The sequence below is a fragment of the Anomaloglossus baeobatrachus genome, chromosome 2, assembly GCF_048569485.1.
Source record: "Anomaloglossus baeobatrachus isolate aAnoBae1 chromosome 2, aAnoBae1.hap1, whole genome shotgun sequence".
NCBI classification, from domain to species: domain Eukaryota; kingdom Metazoa; phylum Chordata; class Amphibia; order Anura; family Aromobatidae; genus Anomaloglossus; species Anomaloglossus baeobatrachus.
In genome coordinates, this window is record NC_134354.1 from 186582580 (window position 1) to 186595264 (window position 12685).

General features: G+C 46.9%; 1 protein-coding gene across 5 annotated transcripts in view; it reads left to right on the plus strand.

The window, feature by feature from the left end:
* KDM6A (lysine demethylase 6A) overlaps window positions 1–12685 on the plus strand; it is a 209778-nt gene that overhangs the window by 175813 nt on the left and 21280 nt on the right. For all 5 annotated transcript variants that reach the window (XM_075335539.1, XM_075335541.1, XM_075335540.1 and 2 more), the window contains 6 exons: window positions 8632–8761; window positions 8882–8987; window positions 10483–10688; window positions 11726–11790; window positions 12122–12196; window positions 12479–12627. In XM_075335539.1, coding sequence (XP_075191654.1) covers window positions 8632–8761; window positions 8882–8987; window positions 10483–10688; window positions 11726–11790; window positions 12122–12196; window positions 12479–12627 — 731 coding nt within the window. The remainder of the gene's footprint in view (window positions 1–8631; window positions 8762–8881; window positions 8988–10482; window positions 10689–11725; window positions 11791–12121; window positions 12197–12478; window positions 12628–12685) is intronic.

The window sequence follows — 12685 nt, forward strand, 5'->3', positions numbered from 1 at the left end:
AAAATTAGCTGCAATCATTAGCGGAAGCCATGTTGCGTTTGAAGAGCTCCTGATGGGCCTAAGCAGTGGAGCCCCCCCCCCACAAGTGACTCCGTTTTCGAAACTAGACACCTCGAGGAATATATCTAGATGTTTGAGCACCTTGAACCCCTGGGGTCTTCTCACAATTTTAGAACCTTGGAGGTGTGAAAATGAAAAAAATGCATTTTTACTACGAACTTGTTACTTCAACCAGATAGCTTTATTTTCACAAGGATATCAGGAAAAAATGCACCATAAAATTTATTCTGCAATTTCTCCTGAGTACGTCGATGTCCCATATGTGGTGGAAATCAATTGTTTGGGCGCACGGCAGGGCTTGGAAGGGAAGGAGCGCCGTTTGAATTTTAGAGTGCACAATTGTCTGGAATAGATAGCGGGCGCCATATTGCGTTTGGAGATCAATCCATGTAAGATCTTGAATTTTGCGGGGCGAGTTGATGTTTCTATTGATACCATTATCGGCCACAACATTTTTGGAACGTTTTTTATTCTCATTTTTAGCAGTAATTCAGGAATTGTTTTTTGCAATATTTTTTTTTAATACCATTCACGGTTTCGTAAAAGTAAAAACACAGGTTTTTTTTCCGTGGGTCAGTAGTTACACAGATACCATTTTTTTATGTTTTGCCGTTTTTACGCAATAAAAACAACTTTATAGAAAAAACTTTTTTGCATTGCTGTATCTCAGAGCTGTAACTGTTTTATTTTTTTTGCTGATGGAGCTGTGTGGCGGCTCGTTTTTTGTGGGACAAGATGTAGTTTTCAATAATGCCATTTTTGTTCAACTTTTTGATTGCATTTTATTCCACTTTATTTTTTTTCTCTGCAGTATGATGAAAAATCATTTTTCTTTTTCGCTCCTAATTGGGAGACCCAGACAGTGGGTGTATAGCTACTGCCTCTGGAGGCCGCACAAAGAACTACACTTAAAAGTGTAAGGCCCCTCCCCTTCTGGCTATACACCCTCCCGTAGGAGTACGGATTCCTCAGTTTTAGCTTGGTGCGAAGGAGGTCAGACACGCACGCATAGCTCCATTGTTTTTAGTCAGCAGCAGCTGCTGACTATGTCGGATGGAAGAAAAGAGGGCCCATACAGGGCTCCCAGCATGCTCCCTTCTCACCCCACTGTATGTCGGAGGTGTTTGTAAGGTTGAGGTACCCATTGCGGGTACGGCGGCAGGAGCCCACATGCTGATTCCTTCCCCATCCCTTTTTACAGGGCTCTGGGTGAAGTGGGATTTACTGGTCTCCAGGCACTGAGACCGTGCTCCATCTACAGCCCCTGGAGAAGATGCTGGATGGAGCGGAGTACATCAGGGACATGGCCCTGCTTCCTCAAGGTACTCTGTGTCCCCGTGCATTTGGCGCTCACACCGCAGCATGCTGGGTGTTGTAGTGCGCCGGGGGACATCAGCGCTGCGGCGCTTGTGCCATGGCCTCATTCAGCTTCGCTGAAGCAGGCACACTATTGGGACACGGTCGCGCCGGCCGCTGGGACTGCGGCGCGGCTGGCACTTGTGGTGCGCCGGGGACTTCAGCGCGGGCCGCGCTTTTACGGCGGCCGCGCTGATAACTCGAGTCCCCGGCTTTTGCGGCCTGCTTCCGTTCGTTCCCGCCCCCAGACCTGCCAGTCAGGAGAGGGGCGGGACGCTGGTCAGTGCATCAGCGCTGAGGGCTGGAGTCGTTTTTACATACTCCAGCCCTCACAGTAGGCACAGAGGGGACACTGTTTCCCGCACTTTTGTTTAGGAACTCCCACGGACCGCCCCTCTCCACAGACGCCGGCAGCCATTCCTGCTGACACGCTGAGCTGCAGAGGGGAGCCGGGGAGACCCAGACAAGGAATTCTGCGCCTCTTACCCGCTATTCAGCGGGCGGTAAGCAGCCCTCAGGGCTCACCCCTCTTGTGCCAGTAGTATTATTAGTATTTTGTTCCTGCAAATACTTTGTACTGCATAGCGCTGGTCGCCCTTTTGGCTATAGACTCTCTCACATTGCAGAGAGCCAACAGCATGTCGTCCATAAAACGCAAGGGTGCCAAGGCACAGACATTATATGCTTCCTGCACCGCATGTGGGACTTTTCTATCGGCAGGCTCCACTGACCCCCATTGTGTGCAGTGCTCGGCCCCTGCGGCGCTTGCACAGTCGGGACCTCTGCTGGAAGTGACCCAGGGTGTACCACCTGTGAATGCTGTCCAGGTGACAGGAACTGAGTTTGCAGCTTTTGCTGACAGAATGTCTCTCACTATGTCACAAATTCTTGACACATTGCGAGCTAGGCCTGTCCTTCAGGCCACGGACACTGTGCAATCATTGCCCCCTGGTCCCCCTCAGCTGAATTACCTCCAAGCTCCGGGACGGGCACATACACAGGGTGAAGACTCTGACTCGGACGATGGCCCCGGGCAGCCTAAGCGGGCTCGCTATGAGGGACCTTCACATTCATCTCAATGGTCAGGATCCCAGCGAGATGAATCTATGGGTGATGAGGCGGACGTAACTGATCAAGATTCTGATCCTGGGACCGCTCTCAATCTAGATACACCAGATGGTGACGCCATAGTTAATGATCTTGTAGCGTCCATCAATAAGATGTTAAATATTTCCCCACCAGCTCCTCTTGTAGAGGAGTCAGCTTCGCAGCACGAGAGAATCCATTTCAGATATCCTAAGCGTACATTAAGCACTTTTCTGGACCACGCTGACTTTAGAGACGCAATCCAGAAACCCCACGCTTATCCGGAAAGGCGTTTTTCTAAACGGCTTAAAGATACACGCTATCCTTTTCCCCCTGAGGTGGTCAAGGGTTGGACCCAGTGTCCAAAAGTGGATCCTCCAATTTCCAGGCTTGCAGCTAGATCTTTGGTTGCAGTTGAAGATGTAGCGGCACTTAAAGATGCCACTGACAGGCAGATGGAGCTCTGGCTGAAATCCATCTATGAAGCGATTGGAGCGTCGTTAGCGCCATCTTTTGCTGCCGTATGGGCACTCCAAGCTATCTCAGCCGGGCTTGTGCAAGTCGACTCAGTCACACGTGCATTTGCCCCGCAGGTAGCACCATTGACCTCGCAAATGGCGGCATTCGCGTCGTACGCAATTAATGCTGTTCTTGACGCTACAAGCCGCACGGCAGTGGCGTCAGCCAACTCCGTTGTTTTGCGTAGGGCCCTGTGGTTGAGACATTGGAAAGCAGATTCTCATTCCAAGAAGTGCTTAACCAATTTGCCTTTTTCTCGTGACCGATTGTTTGGAGAGCGTTTGGATGAAATCATCAACCACTCCAAGGGTAAGGACTCATCCTTACCGCAACACAGACAAAACAAACCCCAACAGAGGAAGGGTCAGTCTGGTTATCGGTCCTTTCGAGGACCGGGCAGGTCCCAATTCGCCTCGTCAAAAAAGACTCAAAAAGACCAGAGACGCTCAGATTCTTGGAGGTCTCAGTCACGCCCAAAAAGGACAGCCGGAGGAACCGTTGCCAAAACGGCGTCCTCCTGACTTGCAGTCTCCGATTCCCACACCCTCGGTCGGTGGGAGGCTTTCCCACTTTGGCGACATTTGGCTGTCACGCGTCAAAGACCGTTGGGTGAGGGATATTCTGTCTCACGGGTACAGGATAGAGTTCAGTTCTCGTCCGCCAACTCGTTTCTTCAGAACTTCTCCACCACCAGACCGAGCCGATGCTCTGTTGCAGGCGGTGGCCGCTCTAAAGGCGGAAGGAGTGGTGACCTCCGTCCCTCTGCAGGAACAAGGTCACGGTTTTTACTCCAATCTGTTTGTGGTCCCAAAAAAGGACGGATCGTATCGACCCGTCCTGGATCTAAAGTTGCTCAACAGACACGTAAAAGTCAGGAGGTTCCGGATGGAATCCCTACGCTCCGTCATAGCCTCAATGTCTCAAGGAGATTTTCTAGCATCAGTAGATATCAAAGATGCGTATCTCCACGTGCCGATTGCGCCAGAGCATCAGCGTTTCCTACGCTTCGTCATACACGACGAACACCTGCAGTTCGTAGCGTTACCTTTCGGTCTGGCAACAGCCCCCCGGGTCTTCACCAAAGTCATGGCAGCAGTAGTAGCTGTTCTGCACTCGCAGGGTCACTCGGTCATCCCGTATCTAGACGACCTGCTTATAAAGGCACCCTCTCAAGAGGCATGCCAACACAGTCTGAAGGTGGCACTAGACACTCTCCAGAGTTTCGGGTGGATTATCAACTTTCCAAAGTCTCATCTCACCCCGACCCAATCTCTGACTTATCTTGGCATGGAGTTTCATACTCTCTCAGCGATAGTGAAGCTTCCACTGGACAAGCAGTGTTCGCTACGGACAGGAGTACAATCTCTCCTTCAGAGCCAGTCGCACTCACTGAGGCGCCTCATGCATTTCCTAGGGAAGATGGTAGCAGCAATGGAAGCGGTCCCGTTCGCGCAGTTTCATCTGCGCCCTCTACAATGGGACATTCTACGCCAATGGGATGGGAAATCGACGTCCCTCGACAGGACTGTCTCCCTCTCTCAGACTGCCAAGGACTCTCTGCGTTGGTGGCTTCTCCCCACCTCATTGTCACAGGGAAAGTCGTTCCTTCCCCCGTCCTGGGCAGTGGTCACGACGGATGCGAGCCTATCGGGGTGGGGAGCGGTGTTTCTCCACCACAGGGCTCAGGGGACGTGGACTCAGGAAGAGTCCACTCTGCAGATCAATGTTCTGGAAATCAGAGCAATCTATCTTGCTCTGCGAGCCTTCCAACAATGGCTGGAAGGCAAGCAGATTCGGATTCAGTCGGACAATTCCACGGCGGTGGCGTACATCAACCACCAAGGGGGAACACGCAGTCGCCAAGCCTTTCAGGAAGTCCGGCGGATTTTGACGTGGGTGGAAAGCAGAGCGTCCACCATATCCGCAGTTCACATCCCAGGCGTGGAAAACTGGGAAGCAGACTTTCTCAGTCGCCAGGGCATGGACGCAGGAGAATGGTCCCTTCACCCGGAAGTGTTTCAGCAGATCTGTTGCCGCTGGGGGACGCCGGACGTCGATCTGATGGCGTCACGGCACAACAACAAGGTCCCAGTTTTCATGGCACGGTCTCACGATCACCGAGCGCTGGCGGCAGACGCCTTGGTTCAGGATTGGTCGCAATTCCGACTCCCCTATGTGTTCCCACCTCTAGCATTGTTACCCAGAGTTCTCCGGAAAATCAGGTCCGACTGCCATCGAGCCATCCTCGTCGCTCCAGACTGGCCAAGAAGGTTGTGGTACCCGGATCTGTGGCATCTCACGGTAGGCCAACCGTGGCCACTACCAGACCGTCCAGATTTGCTGTCTCAAGGGCCGTTTTTCCATCTGAATTCTGCGGCCCTGAACCTGACTGTGTGGCCATTGAGTCCTGGATCCTAGCGGCCTCAGGTTTATCTCATGAAGTTGTTGCCACAATGAGACAGGCTAGAAAACCATCCTCAGCTAAGATCTATCACAGGACGTGGAAGATATTCTTAGCTTGGTGCTTGGCTCAAGGGTTTTCTCCCTGGCCATTTGCATTGCCAATTTTTCTTTCCTTCCTGCAGTCTGGGTTGGAAAAAGGTTTGTCGCTTAGCTCTCTTAAGGGTCAAGTCTCCGCGCTATCCGTATTCTTTCAGAAGCGCTTGGCACGGCTTTCTAAAGTACGCACGTTTCTCCAAGGAGTTTCTCATATCGTTCCTCCTTACAGACGGCCATTGGAACCCTGGGATCTGAACAAGGTTCTCATTGCTCTCCAGAAGCCGCCTTTCGAGCCTTTGAAAGAGGTTTCCCTTTCTCGGCTTTCACAAAAAGTAGTTTTTCTTGTGGCGGTCACGTCTCTTCGAAGAGTGTCCGAGCTAGCGGCGTTATCTTGCAAATCTCCCTTCCTGGTGTTTCACCAAGACAAGGTAGTACTGCGTCCAATTCCAGAGTTTTCTCCCAAGGTGGTTTCTTCCTTTCATCTTAATCAGGATATCACTTTGCCATCTTTGTGTCCGCATCCAGTTCACCAATTTGAAAAGGGTTTACATCTGTTGGACCTGGTGAGAGCACTCAGGATTTACATTTCTCGCACGGCGTCTCTACGCCGTTCTGATGCGCTCTTTGTCCTAGTCGCTGGTCAGCATAAGGGATCGCAAGCTTCCAAATCCACCCTGGCGCGGTGGATCAAGGAACCAATTCTTCACACATACCGTTCTGCTGGGCTTCCGATTCCATCTGGACTGAAGGCCCATTCTACCAGAGCCGTGGGTGCGTCCTGGGCATTGCGGCATCAGGCTACGGCTCAGCAAGTGTGCCAGGCGGCTACCTGGTCGAGTCTGCACACGTTTACCAAACACTATCAAGTGCATACCTACGCTTCGGCAGATGCCAGCCTAGGTAGACAGGTCCTTCAGGCGGCGGTGGCCCACCTGTAGGAAAGGGCTGTCTGACAGCCCGTTCATGTGGTATCTTTTTACCCACCCAGGGACTGCTTTTGGACGTCCCACTGTCTGGGTCTCCCAATTAGGAGCGAAAAAGAAGAAGGGAATTTTGTTTACTTACCGTAAATTCCTTTTCTTCTAGCTCCAATTGGGAGACCCAGCACCCGCCCTATTTGTTCTTAGGGTTTCGTTTTTCGGGTGCACATGTTGTTCATGTTGTTTCTTAAGTTCTCCGATCTTGTTATCGGATTGAATTTGTTTTTGAAACTGTTATTGGCTTTCCTCCTTCTTGCTTTGGTACTAAAACTGAGGAATCCGTACTCCTACGGGAGGGTGTATAGCCAGAAGGGGAGGGGCCTTACACTTTTAAGTGTAGTTCTTTGTGCGGCCTCCAGAGGCAGTAGCTATACACCCACTGTCTGGGTCTCCCAATTGGAGCTAGAAGAAAAGGAATTTACGGTAAGTAAACAAAATTCCCTTCTTTGATGCATGTTTATTTTTTTTAAACTTCACTGAAGGGGTTAAATAGTGTGACAGTTTTATAGGTCAAGTTGGGCCGGATGCAGTGATACCAAATATGAGGAGTACTTTTTTTGTTTTTGCTTTTATATAAATGTATTTTTGGGTATAATTTTTTTTTTCTTAACGTTTTGCAAGTTTTCTTTTTACGTAACTCTTTTACCTGGTCCCTATGTGGGACTTTAACTTTTCTTAGTCTGATCGCTGGTATAATGCATTGCAATGCAGGAGTATAGCAATGCATTATACAGGCAGTGTCAGGCTTCAGATCACCTATTAGACCCTGCTGCAGGTGGGATCTGACAGGCCACCGTACATGGTAGACCAGGAGGTCATCATGTGACCTGTTGCCATGGCAACCCTTAGGTCCTGTGTGATCGTCACACAGGAGACCCGGGAGAGGTAAGAGAAGTAGCTCTCTGTACCTCTGAAACTTCTATGTGTCGGTGATCACTATTGATCGCTGCACATAGGCGATCTTAAAGGGTTAACATCACCAGGACCTGATCCAATCAGATCCTGGTGATGTCTCTGTGCAGAACTACCGTTCTACACCGGAAACCTGGTGATGGCAGCATGCAGGGAGGTCGCGATCTCCTGCTGACCGAATACCGTTGCTAAACGTCGGCTCTGCACAAAGCCCAGCTGAAGCCGAAATTTATATATAGTCGGCGGTCCTGAAGCGGTTAAAATAGCAAAAACCTGCTGGGTTTATGCCCCTAATCTGAAAGCAGCATAATGTGGAGACAGAGCCTGATTTCTGGGATGTCGCTGGGCTGCTTGTGTAGTTTTCATACAATCGCTGTTTTAGCAGCAGTCATCACTAATGGGCTAGTAAAACTTTTGCCATGTAGTCCTCCATACTCATGAGCTCATAAGTGGTACATTGCTGGCGTCCGTGCCTCTTATATCCCCATACAAAGCCGTACATAACCTGCCTCCTCTGAATATCTCCACACTAATTTCTTGACATCATGTAATCTCCGGTCCTCCCAAGACCTCCTTCTCTCCTTCACAATTATTCATTCCTCACCCAGTCGTCTCCAAGAGTTCTCCTGATTATCCCCCATCCTCTGAAATTCTGTGCCCTGTACTCATCCAATTATCTGCCACATTCGGAACCTTCAGGTGGAACGTGAAAACCCATCTCTTTACCTGCCTGCAATGACCCCACCGCCACCTCCCCACCACTGGAGCTGCTGCTACTTCCCCCAACCTACGGTCTCCTCCCCATTATCCTGCAGACTGTACGCCCTCAAGGGCAGGTCCTTCTCCCCTCTGTACCAGTCTGTTAACTGTAATTTCTATCTGTATATTGGATGTGACCCCTTCCTATGTACAACCATGGAATCAATGGTGCTCTATAAATACTATCAAGCTGCTCTTTTATGGGTTAGTAAATGTGAACATATATAATATGCCTTCAGTCCTATGCGTTGTTGCTTTTTTCCTAAACAGTAGGCGGTATAGGGCCTTGTCTTAAGCTTAGTTGTACATATTAGATGTAGTCTTTGCATATAGGAGCACGGTGGCAGTGTGAAATCCGTACCCATGTCTTGAAGGAATCCCGAATGTGTGAGCGTAACTTAACTTGGACTTACAAGAATAATGTTTTCTTGCAATGATCTTCCTTTCTCTGTACCATTAGGAATCTGGGGAAAAATGGTTTATCAAACAGTAGCATTTTACTGGACAAGTGCCCACCTCCCAGGCCGCCTCCACCACCTTATCCTCCTTTACCAACAGATAAATTAAATCCTCCAACACCAAGCATCTATGTGAGTATGTCTGCAGGAGACCTTCATTTCATGCACAACATATAAGCTACAGAATACCTGACCTTTCCAGTGAGCGTGCCGTGTTATGCTGAGGCTAAATTCTGATTTCTTATATCACAGCTGGAGAATAAGAGAGATGCTTTCTTTCCACCTCTTCATCAGTTCTGCACGAATCCGAACAATCCTGTTACTGTTATCCGTGGCCTTGCTGGAGCACTTAAGTTAGGTACTGCACCATGCATCTGTGTATATTTGTCGTTTGCCTTGTGTCCTTAACCCCTTCACTACCGACCGACTTTGCGTTTTCCGATCTTCCGAGAGCCATAACGTTTTTTTTTTTTCAGTCAATCTGGTAATGAGGGCTCGTTTTTGTGGAACGAGCTGTACTTTTAAATGAAAATATAGTGTACTGGAAAACTGCAAAAAAAATTTCAAATGCGAAAAAATTGCAAAAAAAAGATAGTGAGATTTACTACTGTTTTTGAGATTTTATTCAATGTGTTCACTATATGGTAAAACTGATGTGTGGGTGTGATGCCTGAGGTCGGTGCGAGTTCATAGACACCAAACATGTAGGTTTACTTTTATCTAAAGGGTTAAAAAAAGATCAGAAGTTTGTCCAAAAAAAGTGGCGTAAGTTTTGCGCCATTTTCCACGACCAGTAGAGTTCTCATTTTTTGGGATCTATTGCTCAGTGACTGCTTATTTTTTGCGTCTCGAGCTGACGTTTTTAACGGTACCATTTTTGCTCTGATGCTACATTTTGATTGCCTGTTATTGCATTTTGCACAAAATCTTCGGTGACCAAAAAACGTAATTTTGGCATTTGGAATTTTTTTGTTGCCATGCTGTTTACCGCTCAGATTGAGTTTACATTTTGATTGATCGGGCATTTATGAACGCGGTGATACCAAATGTGTGGGTTTTTTAACCCTTTAATTCTTAATGGGGTGAATGGGGGGTGATTTGAACTTTTAGGGGGTTTTTTATTTATTTTTTTTTAATTTTTCAAAAAAATTTTAAAACTTTTTTTTTTTTTATTTTACTAAACCCCCTAGGGGACTATAAGGATCAGCTGCCTGATCGAGCATTCATTTCTCCTAATTAGAACTGCACCGCTCAGACTGGGAGAAATGATCATCTCTTGTAACAGGCAGTACTCGGCTGTTTCTTACAAGACCTAAGTTATGTGAGCTACAGGAGTCATCACATGACCCTGTGCTACCATGACAACCATCGGATCTACGTGATCACGTCACGTGACTTCCAGTGGAGGCCTGTGAGTATGCAAAACACTGTTAAAATGACGCTGTCACATCTTGACAGCGCCATTTAAGGGGATAACAGGTACGGGTGGATAGCGATTCCACTCGTACCTGCGACGCACACATGTGAGATGTACAAATCAGCTGACGTGTGCGGAAGCCTGCAGCAGCAGGTGGGGATTAACACTATGACCGCAGGGATGTAATTTACTGCCCGCGGTTGTTAAGGGGTTAATGAAACTGTACCGAACGATTTCCCCAATTATGCCTGCTTGGTCTACATGAAGCTGCATATTCATTTGCCAAGGTATGTGCAGTATGAACACATTTTCTTGAATGCGCCCACACTGTTATCTGGATTTCAGGCAGAAATTTGGATTTTCTTGACTCCTTTTGCCATACTTGTTGGTTATTAAACAGGTTAATACAGCTCTTCATACTGTTTTTTTTCTTCAGATTTAGGTCTTTTTTCTACTAAAACTCTAGTAGAAGCAAATACTGAACACATAGTTGAAGTGCGGACACAGTTATTACAGCCGTCTGATGAGAACTGGGATCCAACTGGAACAAAGAAAATCTGGCGTTGTGAGAGTAGTCGATCACATACTACCATTGCTAAATATGCACAGTACCAGGCTGCTTCATTCCAGGAGTCACTAAGGGTTAGTAACGGATGGGATTGTCAATCTTGGATAACATAATGACTGTTCTGTTTGGGTGAATGAATGGTTCTAAGATTTAATTCTACTGATGGATTATAATCCCTTATATTGGTGTGTAACATTTCTTTTGAGATTTTTTTTGTTTGGTTTGTCTATTCTTTAACTAGTTAGGCCCAGCCAAGGGGCCGGATCGTGGCCCTTAAGTACTGTCAGTGATTAATAGTGTCATTTAAGGGGTTGGCATCTACAATTTCCTGCAGCGCCTATCGTTACTGTTGGAGGCAGATGCCGGTTATGTAATTCAGCCCTCTGTAGGGGGCAGCCCACTTTACACATCCTCACTCACTTTATGGCACCCGGGAGTGTTAATGGAGTGCATTATAACAGTAGTAACTTTAACTGAGCTCTTAAAGGGAACCTGTCAGGATATTCATGCTGCCCAAACTGCCTGCAGCATGAATCTCAGCCTGTCTGCACAATTGCAGCCTGGTTATATTAACTGAACAACCTGACATTTCTGTTAAAATATACTTTAAACATCTGTTCTTTCTGAGTCTGCTGCAGGTGATTGACAGGTATCTCGTGCGTGCGTGTACAGGGAGACCTGTCAATCACCTGCAGCTACTCTGGACAGATCTCGCTAGGAGCTGATAGTTTCCTTTTAAAATCAATAATATGTACTAAATATTGGAGGTATTCAGATACTTTATCTTGTCTTTGCCTTTTTGTTAAAGGAGCAATCTCAAGTCTAAAAATTATCCCCCATCACTGGGGGGTCCGACTGCTGAGACCCTCTTCAGTCCCAGGAATCGGGCCTGCTTGACTAGAGTATTGGTTGATCATGCACACTTCTGCACCATTAATTCTTAGTAGGACCAATGGTCCGATTGGTTCCTCTCTGTTCATGCAGGGTTCTTCAGGGCTGCGGTTCTTAGGTTTTTTAGAAGTCCCAGCAATTGGAAAGTTATTTCCTATCCAGTGGATAGGCGAAAAATTTAGAGTCCCTCCTTACTAGCTTATCATTCTATATATCTTAGGAGGAAAACGAGAAGAAAATTCACCACAAAGACCACTCAGATAGTGAATCTACATCTTCAGACAAGTGAGTATAAAACATTTTACTTCAGTTTTGTTAGATCTCAAATTATTTCTTTATAGATTTCTGTATACTAAACTTATACAGAAAGAAAAACCTTTAGGTGCACGGCAATATTGTAAGGATGTAATGAAATGCGGCTGACTGTAGCTCCTGCATTGTCGTAATGTAGCATTTTCAGGCAGGAAGCCGTGTTTTTACTAGAAAAGATTCTGCTGGCCATCCGTGTTGTAATGTAGCAGTACCATCTGATATGTCACCATTATTGATTGTTACATGCTTTGGAAATATAAACATTTGTTGTTTTAGTCACTTTTTTGTTTCTTTACCTTCATAGCTGTGGCCGGAAAAGGAAAGGACCATTTAAAACAATTAAGTTTGGGACCAACATTGACTTATCTGATGAAAAAAAGTAAGAATATACGTTTTTACAATTCGTATCTTGATGTTTCTTTGTAGATTGCGATTGGATTTTAAGCAGCGAGTGTGTCCATTTGTTATACATGGGCTCATTCATTTGGCTCTACAGCTAGCTTACTTGTCCATTTTACAGCCAATCGTGCCCTAACTGCGATTTCCGTTGGCTTTGAGCTAACATGGCCGCAACATTTTTTTGGCCCCAAAAGGCGAGATTTGAGACAAAACTTTGTTCATGAATAAAATATACAATCTAAAATGTATTTTTGTCTTAAAGGTGGAAATTACAGCTTCATGAATTGACCAAACTTCCAGCATTTGCACGTGTTGTGTCCGCTGGAAATCTCCTAAGTCATGTTGGTCATACCATTCTAGGAATGAATACTGTTCAGTTGTACATGAAGGTTCCAGGAAGCAGAACTCCAGGTTGGTATTTTGGGTTGTCAAGCTATAGGATGGTGGCTTTTTATCATCTTTAAAGCCC